Source organism: Vombatus ursinus, unplaced genomic scaffold (assembly GCF_900497805.2).
Source record: "Vombatus ursinus unplaced genomic scaffold, bare-nosed wombat genome assembly UNPS02014894.1, whole genome shotgun sequence".
Taxonomy (NCBI): domain Eukaryota; kingdom Metazoa; phylum Chordata; class Mammalia; order Diprotodontia; family Vombatidae; genus Vombatus; species Vombatus ursinus.
This window is the reverse complement of record NW_020954672.1, coordinates 4,651,986-4,669,881: the sequence shown is the minus strand read 5'-3', so window position 1 is coordinate 4,669,881 and position 17,896 is coordinate 4,651,986. Positions and strand designations below refer to the sequence as shown.

The following is a 17,896-nucleotide window of genomic DNA, read 5'->3' as shown; positions in this document are numbered from 1 at the left end:
CCAACGCGTTTGCCCACGGCGGTTAGGCGCTGTGGTGCTTGCGTCATTGCTCTGCGACCGCCGCCTCCCAGGGGGAAGGGGGCGTCTTCCCCGGCTGGGCCCCGCCCCCCGTGCACGCCCCTCTCGGGCCAGGGTCCGAGGTGTTTTGGAAAACTGCTACCCGTGCCGAGGCGCGCTCGTGCGCCGGCGTCGAAGATCCCCGGGAGCGGAGGCGGCGACTGCGCGCGCAGGTGAGGGGCGGGCCGCTTCCGCCGCTGGGCCCCACCCACGCGCTTTTCGGCCCGGGTCCTCAGCGTCCGGGAGCGCCCTTAAAGGTTCCGAGGCGCGCGCTCGTCCGCCTGGGCTGAAGGTACCCCACTCTTTGCCTCCCCCCACACCCCGGGGAGCTGAGGCTGCGTGCTGTTGACTGGCAGGCAGCTTCCGCAGCCAAGCCCCGCCCGCGCACTTTTTGGGTTCGGGTCCTAGGTGTTCTGCTACGCAGCTAAAGGCTCCGAGGCGCGCGCGTCTGCCTGAACTTGGGGTACCCCCCCTTGGGCTCCCCCACACGCCCGGGGAGCTGGGATTACGTGCTCAGTTGAAGGGCGGGCAGCTTCCGCGGCTGAGCTCCACCCACGGGTCAGGGTCAGGGTCCACCGTGTCCTGCCAGGCAGCTAAAGGTTCCGTAGCGCGCTCGTCTGCCTGGGCTCGAGGATCCCCCGGGAGCGGACCCTAAGGCTGCAGTTGCGCGCGCACGTGACCCGCTGCGACCCGGGCTGCGTCGTGAAGCTGTTCTCTCCTGGGGGGCTTCAGGCTGTCCCTCGCCGCAGTGCCTCCCGGGGTTGGATTGGGGGCTCCGGGGCACCTCGGAGGTGTGCGTAGCCTGGTGCCCCATGTTCGAGGCCTTCTTGGGCCGGGGGAGGAGGTGCTCGCGGCCCTTGCCGCCTCGGGGCCCTCTGTCCTCCAGCCCCTTTCCTCACTGCCTTTTGGCCCTTGTGCCCCGCCTCCCCAGTTTTATTTCCCTGACGCTTCTGCAGCCGCAGGTGCATTCAATTGCTTTTCTTCAACAGGGAAACTCATCTTGGTACGATGTTAGGCTCCCTGAAGGGCCAAGTATGTGTGGTGACAGGAGCCTCCAGGGGCATTGGCCGGGGCATTGCTTTGCAACTCTGCGAGGCAGGAGCCACGGTCTACATCACTGGCCGAAAACAGGACACGCTGCAGACTGCCGCTCTGGAGGTGAGCTCTGTATCTCCTCTTCCATCAAAAACCCCCTCACTTTCCACAGTATCTGTCAATCAAACGAGGATTATTGAACTATGTACTAGGCACTGGCGAATCGAAGTCAAAAAGTAAAATGGTCCTTGCTCTCCAATAGTTTGCATTACAATCGGGAACGGCAGGCACTTAGGCCCTGTAAGCCCTTAGAGTCCTTATCCCAACCAGCTGTCATAGAAGAGTCTTGGATCCCATAGCAAGGGTACATCTTCCCCTAGGGGTTCAAGGAGTACGTACTTTTAAGGAGTGTGTATGGGGTGGCCTTACACAGGTGCTCCTGGGGTCCTGGCAGGTTCACTCTGTATTAGGTCAGACTGCAAAAGGACAGTGGAGACATGATAAGGGGTTATGTTACTTTATTCTCCAGGCAGCAGGTTGAAAGAAGAGTAAAGCATCTGCCTCTTCAGCTTATTCTGGGGCAGGCTGGGAAGCAGAGGAATAGGAGCACCTGCCCCTACAGCATCCACATTCACATTCTGCCTGATCACTTTATTCTCTGAGCCCCGGGAGACAAGAAGGGAACTTCTGCCTTTAGTACAGCATCCCCCTTGCTGCACTTACTGACCAGTACTTGTTTAATTTATAGAGAAGCACACAGAGAAGGCATCATGCCAACAATAAGCTCCTAAGTTTACATTTTCTGTGGTTATATAATGATGTGTCAGCATTGTGAAAGCACAGTGTGAGTGTATAGGGCAAAGGATCCTGGCTGCTGGTATCAGATTGGATCCATGCCACCTTATACACAGGTGGTGATTCTCTAATGCCATTGGTATGCTTTCCTGCTTCTTCTCTTCCTCAATTTTCGGCTGAGAATCTATAGTCAAGCAGCCTTAAGTAGCTTTTAGAAAGGGTCATTTATTAAAGTGGTCCGGTAACAAGTTGATACAAAAAAAAAATCCCCTCTTTCCCCAACATTTTCGATACTTTCATCCACATGTACATACAGAGTCCAGGGGAAAGTGTGCTTAAACTTTGAGCATGCAGCAAAGATGTAACTCACAGCTCTTCCTTGCTGAAAGTCCTTTTCTTCCATTCCTGATGTGCTCTAGTTTCCTTTAAAGCATAGTGAATTTGCTTCCAGCCTGATTTGAGTAGAAACAAGCCACTGTGGTCTTGTTGGGATAATACTAGGATGCTTTATATTTGATACTAGAGCTAACAGGAGGCCATTGGAAATTATGGAGTAGGCAGGAGGGGATGGGATTGCTAGACATTCTCTTTAGGAAAATCACTTTGATAATTGAATTGAGGATATATTGGAGTCAGTAGACATTTATTGAGCACTGATTCCGTGTCAGGAATTATGCTAACTTATAGATACAAAGAAAGGAAAAAACACAGTCTCTACACTCAAGGAGTTCACCTGCTAATGAGGAGGAAAGCATACAAAAAAAACACTCATATATAAGATATATACAGTGTAAGTGGGAATTAATCTCATAGGGAAGGCATATTAGCAGTGAGGAGGACCAGGAAAGGCTTCTTGCGGAAGGTAGGATTTGAGCTAAGTCTTTTTCTTTTTTTTTTTAATTTATTTTGATTTGTCAACAATCACTTCCATAAGCTTTTGAGTTTTAAATTTTTCTCCACCTCCCTCCCCAAGACGGAGCGCAATATGGTATAGACTTTACATATACATTCTTATTAATCATATTTTCACTTTAGTCATGTTGTAAGGAAGAATTAGACCCAATAGGAGGAAACACAAGAAAGAGAAAAGAAAACAAAACAGAAGAAAAACAAAAGAGCAAATAGTATACTTCATTTGCATTCAAACTCCATAGTTCTTTCTTTGGATGTGGATAGAATTTTCCATCATGAGGCCTTTGGAGATGTCTTAGATCCTTGTAATGCTGAGAAGGGTTAGGTCTATCAATATTAGTCATCAAGCAACGTGGCTGTTAACTGTGTACAATGTTCTCCTGATTCTGCTCACTTCACTTAGCATCAGTCCATACAAGTCTTTCCAGGTTTTTCTGAAGTCCCCCTGCTCATCATTTCTTATAGCACAATAGTATTCCATTACATTGATATCCTACAACTTGTTCAGCCGTTCCCCAATTGATAGACATCCCTTCAATTTCCAATTCTTTGCCACTACAAAAAGAGCTGCTATAAATATTTTTGTACATGTGCGTCCTTTTCTCATTTTTATGATCTCTGGGATACAGACCTAGAAGTGGTATTGCTGGGTCAAAGGGTACACACATTTTTATAACCCTTTGGGCATAGTTCCAAATTGCTCTCCAGAATGGTTGGATCATTTCACAACTCCAACAATGCATTAGTGTTCCAATTTTCCCATATCTTCTCCAACATTTATCATTTTCCTGTTTTGTCATGTTGGCCAATCTGATAGATGTAATGTGGTACTGATTTGAACTAAGTCTTAAAGGAAACCAGGAGGCAGAGATGAGAAAGTAAAAGCATTCCAGGTAAGAGAGTCAGGCAGTGAGAAAGCATAGGGTCAAATATGGAATGTTATGTGTGAGAAGTGCCAAGAAAGTCCATGTCATTGGATTGTAGTTTGTAGAGTGGAATAAAGTGTAAGAAGACTGGAAAGGCAGGAAGCATACAGTTCATTAGGGGCTTTAAAAGTGCAGCTGGGTACAGAGCCTGGTCTTGGCAAAAAGCTGCAATTCAGGAACTAAAGCTGGAGAGGGGCAGCTAGGTGGCGAAGTGGATAGAGCACCAGCCCTCGATTCAGGAGGACCTGAGTTCAAATCTGGACTCAGACACATAATACTTACTAGCTGTGTGACCCTAGGCTAGTCACTTAACCCCATTGCCTAGCCAAAAAAAAAAAAGTCATGCAGGATTTTATATTTGATCCTGAAGTAATAGGGAACCACTGGGGTTTATTGAATTAGGGTGACATGGCCAAACCTCCACTTTAGGAAGATAATTTTGGCAGCTGAGTGAATGATAAACTAAAATGGAGGGAAATTTGAGGCAGGGAAACTAACCAGTGAGCTATTGTAGTAGTGCAGGCTTGATATGATATGGACCTGCAATAGGATGGTAATTGTTTGTAGAGAAGGGAACATGTGAAAAATATTGTGAAGGTAAATGACAAGACTTGCAACAGGTTGGATACAAGGTCAGTGTGAGTGAGGCATCAAGGATGACATCAAGGTCAAGCCTGGGTAACTAGGAGGATGGTGGTACCCACAACAGTAATAGAGAATTGTGGAAGAGAGGAAGATTTGGGGAAATAGATAATTATTTATCTTGGACATACTGTGTTTGTGATGCCTATGAGACGTAAAATTTGAGATGTCCACTAGGCAGTTAGTGATGTGGTCAGCAGAGAGATTCTGGCTAGATAAATAGAGCTTGAGAATCATCTGCATAGAGATAATAAACCCATGATAGCTGATGGGTTCCCCAAATGAGAAAGCATAAAGGGAGAAGAGAAGGAGACCACTTCAAGTCAAGATGGCTGCTGGCATGGGAAGCAGACTGCCCAGCTCCCACATACTTATTCCAGCAAAATCCTAAAGTTTGTACCAGACTGAATAATCAAGAAATTCATTGTGCTATAAGAAATGATGAGCAGGTAGACTTCAGAAAAACCTGGAAAGACTTGTATGGTCAGAGTGAAGTGAGCAGAACCAGGAGAACACTGTACACAGTAACAGCCACATTCTGATGTGATGACTAACATTGATAGACTTAACCCTTCTCAGCATTACTAGGATCTAAGACATCTCCAAAGGCCTCATGATGGAAAATGCCATCTACATCCAAAGAAGAGTTTGAATTTAGATCGAAGCATACTATTTGCTATTTTTTTTTCTTCTGTTGTGTTTTGTTTCCTCTTTCTGGTGGTTCCTCCTATTCTAATTCTTCCTTACAACATGACTAATGTGAAAATATGTTTAATAGGAATGTATATGTATAACCTATATCAGATTGCGAGCCGTCTTGGGGAGGAAGGTGAGGAGGGAAGGGAGAAAAATTTAAAACTCAAAAGCTTATGGAAGTGATTGTTGATAAAGCAAAATAAATTAATTTAAAAAAAGTGGGGGGAAAAAAAGAAATTCATTGTGAAGCTATAGTACTGAGTCTTCACTCCACAATTGCACAAGAAATCAGTCTGAAGCCCAAAAACATGAATGGTCCTGCTACAAGAGTAGAGTAGCTGCCCAGTGGGACCACAGATGAACCACATACAGACCTGCAAAGCTCTGTGTCCAAAGACAGCAAGAACAGGAGGCTCCCCTAAAAACGTGGAGTGGTCAGAAAGCCCCAGGAAACAGCAGTCCAGTGGGCAATGACCAATACTGTGGCAGTCCTCAAACCAGGATTTCCACCCTCCCCTCAAGCTTGAGGTCCCCATAATCTGTGTCCTGAGAATGTAGAACAGGGGCGGGGAACCTGTGACCTTGAGGATACACGTGGTGCAGCCGTGGGTGCAGCCTTTTGACCGAGTACAAGTTTTACAGAACAAATCTTTCTAGATTATAGAAGAGCAAATGCTCTGAACTTTCAAGATTCATGGAGCCCTGACTCAGGAGATGAAGGGAAGGGGAGAAAAATTTAAAACTCAAAAACTTATGGAAATGATTGTTGATAAAGCAAAATAAATTAATAAAAAAAGGTAGGGGGAAAAAATTCATTGTGGAAGCTATAGTACTGAGTCTTCACCCCACAATTTCACAAGAAATCAGTCTGAAGCCCAAAAACATTAAGGGTCCTGCTACAAGCATAGAGTAGCTGCCCAGTGGGACCACAGATGAACCATATACATGCCTGTGACCAAGGGCCAACCATACAACTCAAAAGTGCAGCTGGGTACACAGCCTGGTCTTGGCAAAAAGCTCCAATTCAGTAACTAAATCTGGAGAGATGAGTAAATAAAACAACCAATATCAAAATTTATTACAGCTATAGAGGTCCCCCAAAAGGAGAGAGAAACTTTTTGAAACAAAATGGATTTTCCACAAGGACTACATATGAATGCCTAGAAGAAATTGAGCAAGAGATTTAAAACTTAAAAGCTCTTGAGGAAAAAATTGGAAAGAGAACAAATAACTTAGAAGAGAGAACGATAAATGTTATCTAAGTATTGAGCTCCCTGAAAATTAGATTAGATTAAACAGAAATCAGTGATTCCCTGAGAGCAAGGAATAGGAAAAAAAAATCAAAAGACAGAGAAAAATAGAAGAAAGTAATATATCTAATACAAAAAAACAACTGATCTGCAAAGTAGATCAGGGAAATACAATTTAAGAATTGTTGGGGAGGGTATCCCTGAAAACTATGACTTAGGGGGCAGCTAGGTGGTGCAGTGGATAGAGCACCAGCTCTGAAGTCAGGAGTACCTGAGTTCAAATGCGGCCTCAGACCAAACACTTGGCACTTATTAGCTGTGTGACCCTGGCAAGTCACTTAACCCCAATTGCCTAAAAACAAAACAAAAAAAAAAAACTGTGATTAAAAAAAAAAAGCCAGGTAAATGCAACTCAAGAAATCATATTGAAAATAGTTTTAATTGTTAGAACCAGAAGGTAAAGTGACCCATCATGTTTGGAACACAAGGTCAGTTTGGCTGGGACTACAAAATGCATGGAGGGCAGTAATATGTAATGAAGCTGTAAAGATAGGATGGGACCAGGTTGTAATGAGCCTTAAATGCCAAATAAGAGTTTAGAGTTGATCCCAGAGCAGTGGTTCTCCAGCATTTTTTTCTTCTGCTTGGCCATGAGGAATCAAAGTGTACTAATAGACAGTCAGATTCCATGTGTCCATGGGATTGCAGCTAATTGCAAATGTAACTATAATCCATACAGTTAATTTGCTGCACGCTTTAAAAACTGTGGAATTCTCAGGAATCCTTTCTCTATACCTGCAATTCTTGTTCAGGCACCAGAGGATAGCCTTACTCCATTCATTCAGATCTGCTGGCCTCAGAACGAGGACCAGTTGAGTAGGGAGGAGAGACCTGGTATGATTTATACCTAAATGCAGTGCTGATATGTGCTCAAGGGACTCTTGTGTCCATCCTACCCCAGGCACAGTCCCGAGGTGGTCGATGTGTGCCTGTGGTTTGTGACTCAACCCAGGAAGATGAGGTGCGGTGCCTGTTTGAAAGGGTGAATAGAGAACAAGATGGAAGATTGGATGTACTAGTCAACAATGCCTATGCTGGGGTCCAGGTACCAGCCCCCCGCCCCTTCTTTTGATTCCCTGGCCTACCAATGGTTCCACTTCTCTTTTTTTTTTTAAACATTCTAACTCTAGGCCTTAGCCCCATCTGCCTCAACTCCTATCCATATATACTTGAGATTCTTCCGCTTTTCAAGTCATGCATGCACTGCCTACCCTCCCACCCCACCTCCCACTGCCCCACCCCCAGCTCCCCACCTCCCATCTCATCCCTCATTCTTTTTAGACCCTCATTTCCCATATGGAGAAGCCATTCTGGGAATGCCCAGCCTCTATTTGGGATGACGTCAATAATGTAGGACTCCGGTGAGTACTACTTCTCCTGATCCACCCTATAATCAAGGGACCAGTTATCCTTCTTTTCAGTCAGTCTGGTAATTCACAACTTTTATTTCCATCCTTGTATTTCCTCATCTTTCTGTGCTTGCCCTATTGTTCCCCCATCTCTGTCTTCTCCCTTCAGTTCCCATTCCCTTCACCACTAAGAGGCCCATCACATACCCTCACCTACTCTTCAATGTACCTTTCATCCATCTGAGAAGAGCCTTCAGCCTCCCATCCCCTTGCCTTTACTAACACTCTTCTAGAAAGCCCCCCAAATTAACAAAGTCAAGAAAATATCTATCTCTGCTCCAGTCTACGTGCTAGCTGTGGGTTTTGTTTTGTTTTTTAAGTTGTAAAGAATACAGTGTTATAGAAATCTATCATCTCTCATTTGAGAATTAGCATGTGGTTACATCTTCCCCTTCTCCATCATGTAAATACATTCTGTCCAGTTTTAGTAGTGCACATAGGTTGGATTGAGGAAAGTATGTGTACATCAGAAATTTGAGGGAGAAACCACAGCATTTCAAGCTTATTCTGGATATTAAAAGCACAAATTGTATCTGTTTGCCATTTTACTGAAAGACTTCATGGATACTGTGGATTGACTGTGGGACTTGGAGACAGGAAGACCTGAATTCAGGTCACAAATCTTAAGTCTTACTACCTGTGTGACCTTGGACAAGTTACCTTTCAGAGCCATCAATTACCTTTTTATGTAAAATAGGAATAATAATGCATGGTTACCTCCCTGGATTATTGTAAGATTTAAATAGTGTAAATCTAGAGTACTTTAAAAACCTTAGGGTATTATGCAGATGTTGACTATTATTATTACTGCGCTTAGAGTTCTGTTTCCCTTTTCTAAATAGGACAAAAAAAATGAATTGAAAGTGTAACAGAAGGGATATAGGTTCTATACAAGCAAGAACATCCTGAAAGTAAGAAATGAGGTCTCCTAAGATAGGAGACCCGGGGCAGCAACTGGGCTTCCTTTTCTGGAGGACTTTGAGAACCAAAGTCTTAAGTTGTCTAGGCAAGCTTCTTTGAAGGTGAGATTAATAAAGAATCCGCTAGAGGGCCCCACCAACTACAGTGAGAAGTGAGAAGAACTCATTGCTTGGTTCCCCAGAGGTTAGGCACTTGTCTACCTGCTCTCTGTAGCACTCAAAGCATGCAATGAGGTGCTGTTACTATCTAAACTTCACTTCCTCTCCCCTTCAGAGGCCACTATTTGTGCTCGGTGTATGGAGCCAGGCTAATGGTGCCTGCTGGTCGAGGGCTCATCGTGGTCGTCTCCTCACTTGGTGGGCTGCAGTATTTATTCAATGTAGCCTACGGTGTAGGCAAAGCAGCGGTAAGGTCCTGATGGCTGGGAAGTGGAAACAAAAGCTTGACAAGACTCATGGAAGGGGTTCTCAGGCTACAGTGATTCATTACCTTGATATTTTTTCAGATTGTATTGGAAAGAATAGCTCTGTCCCTTCATATACAGACCTTCCCTTTTGGACTTTTAAGGAAAAAAAAAACCCATGTCCCAAATGCTTTCCTGCAGTTGTTATACTGTGGAAAGGGAAATAATTTAGGGGTTTCTGGGTAGGAGAGGGGTTTTTTTGATAGGGAAGGCTCTGAAGTTGGGGGCAGGGTCACTTATAGGTAAAGCTGGGAAAACAGTAGTGGAATGAAGATAGAGGATCATAGCTTTCATTTCTATCCTGTTTCCTCCATAGTGTGATAGGTTGGCCACAGATTGTGCCCAGGAACTACGACGCCATGGTATTGCCTATGTGTCTCTTTGGCCAGGGTTGGTGAAGACAGAGCTATTGACGGAACATTTGAGCAAGGAAGAGAGCTCCTTGGCCCATCAGGTCAGCAAGGAAAGGGCATGGGGGTGGTCATCTATCCACCTAATACATAGGCACAGAGCCCAAGGGGCACTACTAGATTCAGCCTTGAGGAGAGTTAATTCAACTTTCATTCAATGTGCATTTATTAAACCTTTTGTGTTTAGAGCACTGTGGTAAGGCTGTGGAAAGATACAGTGTTTAGATAAAGCATATTCTCTGCTCTTATAGATTTATAGTCTAACATGGGCTCGTAAATGGAACTGGATTTGAAGTCAGAGAACGTGGGTTGAAATCCCAGTTCTGCCAGGTACTACTTCTGCAGCCTTGAGTTAGTAGTTTCATCTGTCTGGGCCTCAATTTATTCTTGTGCAAAATAACTGGAATATAAAACTGCTAAGGTCCTTTTCATCTCTAAATCTAAGACCTGGAAGAAAGGCAGTAGGAGCTCTTGGAAACCAGCAGAATGGGGCTCTACTTCATTGTCTGAGAGAGGGGCAAGGAAGAGCCCCTTCTCAGAAGATTTTCTGAGGGGAGAATACATTCTTCTCCACCCATAACAAGCCTTGATTTGGCCGCTTGAGGTAGGGGCTGAAAAGAATGACACTAACAGGCAGACTTGAGATGATGCTGTTAGACTAACAGTTCATATCTTCTGGTTATGCAATATAGCTGAAAGAACAGTTTCCAAATGGGGAGACCCCAGAGCTGAGTGGCAAATGTGTGGTAGCCCTGGCAACAGGTAAATTGATGGGATGGGGGGGTGGAGGATATGTTGCCAAAAACATCATGGGAATCTGTAGAACTAATATGAACCAGGGCTGGGTTCTTATCCTGCCTTTGGAAGCAAGAGGAAAGCCAATAATATTGTTAGCGACCTTGGGAACTGTATTGGGTAGATAAACTTAATTTGATTAACAGTATACTCAACATTTCACAGACCCAGAGGTATTATATACTAGAGGGTATCTCCCTAAAAGGAGGGGAGAGAAAGACAATAATCCAGGGAGGTAACCAGATAGCCATGGAGCTAGAAACTCATTCTTCTGAAATTTCTAAGGTAGATACTTTCTTATTAAGCTGCCCCCTTCACTCTATATGCATTGATACTTTCTATCCTCAGATCCCAATATCATGCAGCTGAGTGGTCGGGTCCTGCCATCCTGCGATCTGGCTCAAAGATACAGCTTTAAGGATGTGGATGGTGAGAAGATGTGGGGCAGGGAAGTGAAAAAGGAAATGTCCTTATGTTCTCAAACTTTCCTTTTCTCCCCATGCATTTTCTACCTTTTCTTCTACTTCCCTTTCCCAGCATATCTTTTGATTAACCCTTCCTTATCTCCCCTTGTTCCCACATCCAAGGTTTGGGATAGTTTAAGGGTGGGGATTGAAAGTCTAATCCCTCTAGCCCAGTTTTCCTTCCTGTTGCTTCAGGCCGTCCTGTCTCTGACTATCTATCCCTGCGATCGGTGTTTTCTGAGGTTCCCAGACTGGCCTGGCTGGCCTCTTATATGCCCAGCTTCCTCCGTATGCCCAAGTGGATTATCACCCTTTATTCCAGCAAGTTCTGATCTTACCAGACAGCCAAGATGAAGGGCCAAGACTTCCTGTCTCCCCAAACTTAGCACAACTGCTTTCTACTCTGCCGAAGTCATCAGCCGTGGATCGAGGAGTGATTTGACGTATTTGGATAAGAAGAGTTAATATTTCCCACACACCTGAACTCTTGAGCAAAACCCCTGCCTTTAAGTGAAGTCTTCAACTGGGTCCTTCACTATCTCACTCGTATTACTCCCTCATGCAGCCAGAAGGGACTCCTGATGAGAAGAGCATTTGGGATATGGCACAAATTCTGGTCTTATCTGAAACAGTGGCTAGCTTTGTGACTCTTAAGAGCTCTAATACCACTTGTGCTTTTGTTTGGTTTCTTTTCCTTGTTTCCTGTACCTTGTTTTACCTTTTAATGAAAAAGATGCCTGGGATAATAAAGAACTCAATTCAGTTATTAATTTAACATATATTTATGAAGCCTGATGGACTATGCCTTCAAGAAGCTTATAATCTAATGTAAGAGATATGATAGACATACAGAGAGGCAACATAGTATAGTGGATAGAGAGCCAGCCTCGATGTTAGGAAGGACATGGGTTTGAGTCCTATCTATAGCTCATGCTCTGGGGCTCAGTCTCCTAACTTCCACTGCACTGGTAAGTTGAGTACCCAGAGAGTTTTTAGTTTTAGTTTTAGTTTTTTTCCCCATCGGGGTTCTAAGAGAAGGGGAATGTGGCTTCTCTAAGTATAGCTTGGAAGCGGATGTTTGTGTGCTTCCCCAAGTGATTATCAGTTGATATCAATTAGTCAGCTGGACTTGACATTTAGGAAAGGGTATTTACTGAAGCAGTGTGGCAAAACCAGTAGATTCAACATATGCCTCCAAATTAAGACACACTCTCCCACAAGTACACATAGAATCCAGGGAAATAGGGCCCAAGCCTAGAGCAAGCTGTGGCAATAAGGGTAACTTGTAGCTCCTGGAAATCCTTTTGTAGGAGGTTCTTTTCTCATTTGTGGTGCCCTTGTAAAGACCTGGCGTGATACAGCTTTCTGCTAAGCTTTGTAGAGTCCTCAAACTGCCTTTCCTCGGGCTATCTCTTTTGTCCTTGGTTCCCTGTGAAGACGCTGATAGAATGTCCAAAGTCTTCTGACCTTTCAGAGTTCACAAGGTCCTTTTGTTAAGAGGGAGAGCAGAGAGGGGACAGATCTTCTTCACCAAGCAGTTCCCTTTCAGAGACTTCATTAGGTGACTCTCCTGGGCTGGCTAGATACTTAGATGCCCGGGTTCCATGGCCCACAGGGTGCTATTAGGTCTCCCCAGCCAATCCCAATACACTTCCTTTGCAGAGTTACTTTATTTTGTCAAATGACTTTCATTCCTTCCAAATTAATCAAGGAATTTTCCCACCTAGTTTATTGCTTTTGATTGACCAATTCAGTAGAGGTGTTCTAACCTGACAAAAGTAGTTTATTTGAGTGAGGTAAGATGATTGATTGAGTGGATACCTGTCCTCCAAACACCTACTGACTATGACTTGTGCTAGTCACTTAACCTCCAAGTTCCCCCAGGCAATGTTAAGACTACAAATTGCAGAGAAGGTTCTGACCTCCATTGATGGAGGAAGTTCCTCATCAGGACCTAATGAAGTCATAGGTCCAGTTGAGGGAGATGATTGGATGGCCAGTTTCAGGAATCTAGCACCTGTGGCTCTTTGAGCTGAATACAAGGAGCCCTTCTCTAGGATAAGGGGGGAAGCCCTACTGACCCCCTAGGATTAATCCAATGGCTGTTTAAAGAGATTGACAGGTAAAATAAAAGTATTGCAAGAACTAATATTCCCTGGCTCTTGCAAATGTTTTTAGAAAAGCAGGATCATCAGTGTTGTAGACCAGATTTGACTCAAGGCAGTCTGATGCCTCAAGTTTAGGATTAGAAGGAAATGAGACAATCATCTAAGTAAGAGTTAACAAAAGGAAGTTTACTTAGCCATAGCATGGTAAAGTGATTCATCAAGTTTACACAGATTCAGTTGAGTTCAGCTTCCCTGCCAGTGAAGAGGAATGTCAAATCTGAAAGGGTAGTCCCTGGTGGCTTTTGTACTTAAACCACAAGGAAGATATCTTCACTGATTTTAGCCTTGGTTTCTTGGACCAATTAAGTCCTGAGGTGGTTTCAGTACCATTGAAAAGAAACTATGCAGGTGTTAATGCTTATGACAGCAAGCATGAGGAAAATGAAAATAGATTGTCTATAGAATTGCACATTCAGCTATACTAGAGACCGATGGGAGCAGGGACCAGTAGGCCACAGGTGAAAAGCATGGTTTCTCACTCTGGAGAAAATATTGAATTCTGTTAAGATTAGAACTATTAGTGAAGAGAAGGGTAGTGGGAAAAAGGGTGAGAACTGGGAACAGGCACCAGTGGTAAAAAAGCCTGTTTGTTATTACTGTTATTACTCCCCACAGGTTACTTCCTCCAGAGTTAAAATGGACAGGCTTTTTACCACCAAGGAACTTGGGAGGCTGCAAGAAAAGTTTACAATAGTCTAATGAGTCATTAAAACAGTGGTTAGTGAGAGTATGGTCCGATGAGGTCAGTTCAAAGCATCTTCCAGCTACAGTTCCATTGGTGTGATGAGCCTCACAGAAGATTTACTTTTGCAAAGCCAGTTAAATCAGTTACATGTCCCTACATAAAGATTGTCTTTTATCCCTTTTTAGGTGACTGCTCAAGGGACTTCTAGCCTCATAAAAATGAATTCCATCAAAGCTACCTACAGTCATATGAAAAGATGCTCTAAATCACTATTGATTAAAGATGAAAATTAAAACAACTCTGAGGTACTATCTCACACCTGTCAGATTGACTAATATGAAAGAAAAGGAAAATAAGTGTCAGAGGGAATGTGGAAAAATTAGGACGCTAATGCACTGTTGGTGGAGTTGTGGACTGATCCAACCATTCTGGAGAGCAATTGGGAACTATGTTCTAAAGGACTATAAAACTCTACATACCCTATGATCCAGCAATACCATTACTAGGTTTGTGTCCCAAAGAGATCAAAGGAAAAGGACAAAAATATTTACAGCAGCTTTTTTTCAGTGGCAAAGAATTCAAAATTGAGGGGATGTCCATCAATTGGGGAATGGCTGAACAAGTTGTGATATATGATTATGATGGAATGCTATTGTGCTATAAGAAATAATGAGCAAGGTGGCTTCAGAAAAACCTGGAAAGATTGTGAATGACTTAGCTACTGTGACCAATACAATGATCCAAGACAATTCCAAAGGACTTATGACGAAAAATACTGTCCACTTCCAGAGAAAGATCTGATGGAGTCTGAATACAGATTGAAGCATAATTTTTTCACTTTCTTTTTCTTGTTATTTTTGCAACATAGCTAATATGGTAAATATGTTTTGCAGGATTTCACATCTATAATTGATATCACATTTCTTGCCTTCATGGTGGGTAGGGGAAGTGTAGGAGGGAGGGAGAGAATTCAGAATTCAATTTTTTAAAAAATGAATGTTATAAATAATAAATTTTAAATTAATTTTCTCTACAGCCAGTTCCCCAGTGGAGGTCAGCAAGGGATAAGATGAAATTCTTAGAAGACAAGGGGTTTGGTTGACTGAATCTATGCCACCCTAGTACCCGTATGACCAACATATGTCAGGACCAATTAGATCTTGCTTTTTGTGCTGATCCCCAACTGGGTGGTATCAGCCTTTAATTGGGCCTCCACTGCCATACCACCATACAGGCCTGAGCAGACCAACTCATGAAATTTAGGGAGATTAGGGCAGACTTAACTGTCTAGGCAAATATGGCTACCACACAAACAAGCATAATAACTTTACTAGAAATGATGGGAAGAAATACTGTTACTGCTCCCAGGTTAAGTGGTTGGAGGGTGACCTTTTCTCATAAGAAGTTTTGGATGTGGCTTTTGAAACATGGAGTTGAAGAAGATTATCATTACTCTGTGGAGGTCTTAATAAAACTTCCTTATCTAGAATTCAGGGAGCAGAAGGGATTCTGTTCTTTCCAGATTTAGGACATTTCTGAAAGTTTCCAATTTCATTTGCTTGTTCTAAACCACCTAAATCTTTGAATGTAGACTTGAGAGGCTTCGGGGATGTTCCCCTAGGGTAGGGGCTAAGGTTCCCCCAAGGCTCAAGTTCTAACTGCAGGACCAGAACAGAACACAAATCCATATACCCAAGTCTTGGTAACTTACAAAGAGCAGTCACCAAATGTATAAGAGGCTGCTAGATACCCAGGTTACTATTCTACAGATAGATCATAAGGACATTCTACTTTCCATGGGGATTTTGGAAGGGGAGACTACTAAAGGAAGTGGGGTGCAGGGAAGTCCTGGCGTGGTCGGAAGATTCCCCATCTAGACCCTGTGATGGCTAATCAGTGTGATTACTTTGTGGAAATAGATATTATGAGTTCTTGGGAGTCAGTGCCTGTATAGGTACTTATGGCCACTTCTATACCAATTATTGTGGTAGGGCCAAATGGAAACCCTTGAAACTGCTTGAACCATCCTGTATGGTTAATATGAAACAATATCAAGTATTGAAACGTGTGTGTTTGAGGCTGGCTGAAATATTTTACTACACTAGCTTTCTCTATGATAACCTTATATGACCAATGAAGAAGGTAGATAGTAGTTGGTACTTTTCAGTGGATTATAGAGAGCTAAATATAGTTGTTACTCCATTTGCTGCAGCTGTTCCTGACCTTATCAATCTATTAGATTAAGTAGCTCATGAGTCAGACTAATAGTATAGTTACAGACCTTGCCAATGTCTTTTCCTTATTCTCATGTCTGAAACTAATCTGGAGTGGGTTTGCTTTTACCTGAGAGGAGTAAAGTATTCCTTCACAGTCCTTCCTCAACATTATTTGAACTCTTTATATTACTATAGTTTGGTGGGCAGGGACCTCAAAGAAGCCCCACTCCCTGAGGCCATTTATGTCCACCATTACATTGATGATATAATGTTGACTGGGCTGGAGAAAGCTATAGTGGCAGATAAGATGGTCACTATATGAGAAGAAAAAATAGGAGATCGACCCTAAGAAAATTCAGAGTGGATCCTACTCAGCAGAATTGTGGAGAATTGGATGGGAAGAACCTAGGTGATTCTAAATGGAGTCCATAATAAGCTACTGACATGCCCTCACAATCTGAAAAGGAAGCTCAGAGACTTTATTGGATTCTTTCTTCAGGTTCCAAAGAATCCATATTCCCCAGCTGAGTATTTTGATGTTTCCCTTTTACTGAGTCATCTCTTTCAGAAGAGTCCCACAGCAGACTCTAGCTCAGAAAGGCCCAATGAAACCAACCAGCAGGCTTCCTCCCTGGGTCTTTATGACCCTATAGGATCTCTGTTATTAGAAGGCTCTGTCTGTAAAGATCAGGCTGAAAGGAGCCTTTGATAGGCACAAGGAGGTGGCTAAACTGAGCCATAACCTCCCTGAAAAGGTTCTCCATTGTACCATCTGTACCATTGTATCTACTTTTAAAAAGCAGATGCTCATGTTGTTACTAGGCCCTAGTTACTACTAAATGGATGATGCAGGGTCATACCATCACCCTTCATTCAGAATTTCCCATTATTAGTTGGGTGATGCAAGATGCCCCCCTAACAAGATGAGTTGGGCCCAAGAGACTTCAATCGTTCAATGGAAATGGAATATTCTTGATGTTTGTCTACCCTTTCCACCTCCAGGACCAGCCCCAGGGCTTCATCTCCTCTGCTAGCCTAAAAGGACCCTATTTATGAGGACTTGGCTCTTAAAGAATGCTATTGCCAGATTAACTGATGACTCTGCCTGCTATGAGACAGACATGCATAATTGCACCTCAATGGCCATTAATCTGGTAACAGAGAATACCCTGAGGGATGAGGTTCCTGAAAAGTTCTCCCACCAGGCCAAGCTGTGGGCTGCATGGCTGAAATAGAAAAGAGCAGTTGGCACTTATTCAGGATATGGTATGACAGTGGCAATTAAGCCTTCTACCACAGCAGCCAACATCAAAGCTCTTGGAGAACGTATCATTTTTCATTATGGCCCCCTGACACCATTGCCTCTGATCAGGACACTTGTTTTACTGCTAGGTTTTCTGGATGTCTGAGATTCGATCCATCACTATCCCATTGGCTAGGTTTTTCAACTCCTGCATCATAAAGCACTTGGTCTTGTTGAATACTAGAATGGACCCTTAGAACATGAACTTTGTACCTGTCACTGATTATTGGGGTTGGATGTCTCCCTTCCTAGAACCTGTGTATATGTTGAATTGGCACTAGCCTAGGAAGGGGGGAGACTCTCCAGTTCAGCAATGTTTAGGATTCAACCTTCAGGAAGAGTTACCTGATAAGGATGAACTATTAGAAATTGTCCCAGGCCACCCTCTTCAGTCTTTCCTTATTTGGTCCTGTATAAGGAGTTATCCAAGTTTTTGCCCCCTCAGAAGGTTCTGTACATCTAGGGGAAATGGTTCAGGTCATCCTTAATTGACAGATCTCCTTTTCCCTGGGATAATCACTGGATGATTCTTTCCCAAGGAATAGAATTGGTGGTAAGCACTTTGCTTTCTAATGACATGGGGAAGGAGAATTCAACTAGAAGAAAGAGTATCCCTTAGTTGACTTGGCACTGACCAATGTTTGGTTCTTCAGATGAATAGGAACAAGCTAATGGCAGTAATGCCAAGC

At 43.5% G+C, this 17,896-nt stretch overlaps 1 protein-coding gene across 4 annotated transcripts; it reads left to right on the top strand.

The window, feature by feature from the left end:
• The first annotated feature begins 175 nt into the window (after nucleotides 1-175).
• DHRS1 (dehydrogenase/reductase 1) lies at nucleotides 176-14,001 on the top strand. 4 transcript variants are annotated; one of them, XM_027843044.1, is made up of 9 exons: nucleotides 176-230; nucleotides 1,047-1,215; nucleotides 7,275-7,418; nucleotides 7,655-7,734; nucleotides 8,977-9,109; nucleotides 9,483-9,620; nucleotides 10,269-10,338; nucleotides 10,720-10,800; nucleotides 11,031-11,614. In XM_027843044.1, exons 2-9 carry the CDS (start codon nucleotides 1,066-1,068, stop codon nucleotides 11,165-11,167), a joined length of 933 nt encoding a protein of 310 aa, XP_027698845.1. In that variant the 5' UTR covers nucleotides 176-230; nucleotides 1,047-1,065; the 3' UTR covers nucleotides 11,168-11,614. The 4 variants fall into 4 exon arrangements, with proteins under 4 accessions (XP_027698845.1, XP_027698846.1, XP_027698843.1 ...); XM_027843045.1 differs by lacking the exons at nucleotides 176-230; nucleotides 11,031-11,614 and adding exons at nucleotides 263-349; nucleotides 13,874-14,001; XM_027843042.1 differs by lacking the exon at nucleotides 176-230 and adding an exon at nucleotides 263-349.
• The last annotated feature ends 3,895 nt before the right edge of the window (nucleotides 14,002-17,896 follow it).

Bases quoted from the DNA above. Each gene is read 5' to 3' on its own strand.
- DHRS1 (XM_027843044.1), top strand. From the start codon at position 1,066: ATGTTAGGCTCCCTGAAGGGCCAAGTATGTGTGGTGACAGGAGCCTCC. The intron at 1,216-7,274 runs GTGAGCTCTGTA...ATCCTACCCCAG, and splicing joins TGCAGACTGCCGCTCTGGAG to GCACAGTCCCGAGGTGGTCG. The intron at 10,339-10,719 runs GTAAATTGATGG...TTCTATCCTCAG, and splicing joins TGTGGTAGCCCTGGCAACAG to ATCCCAATATCATGCAGCTG.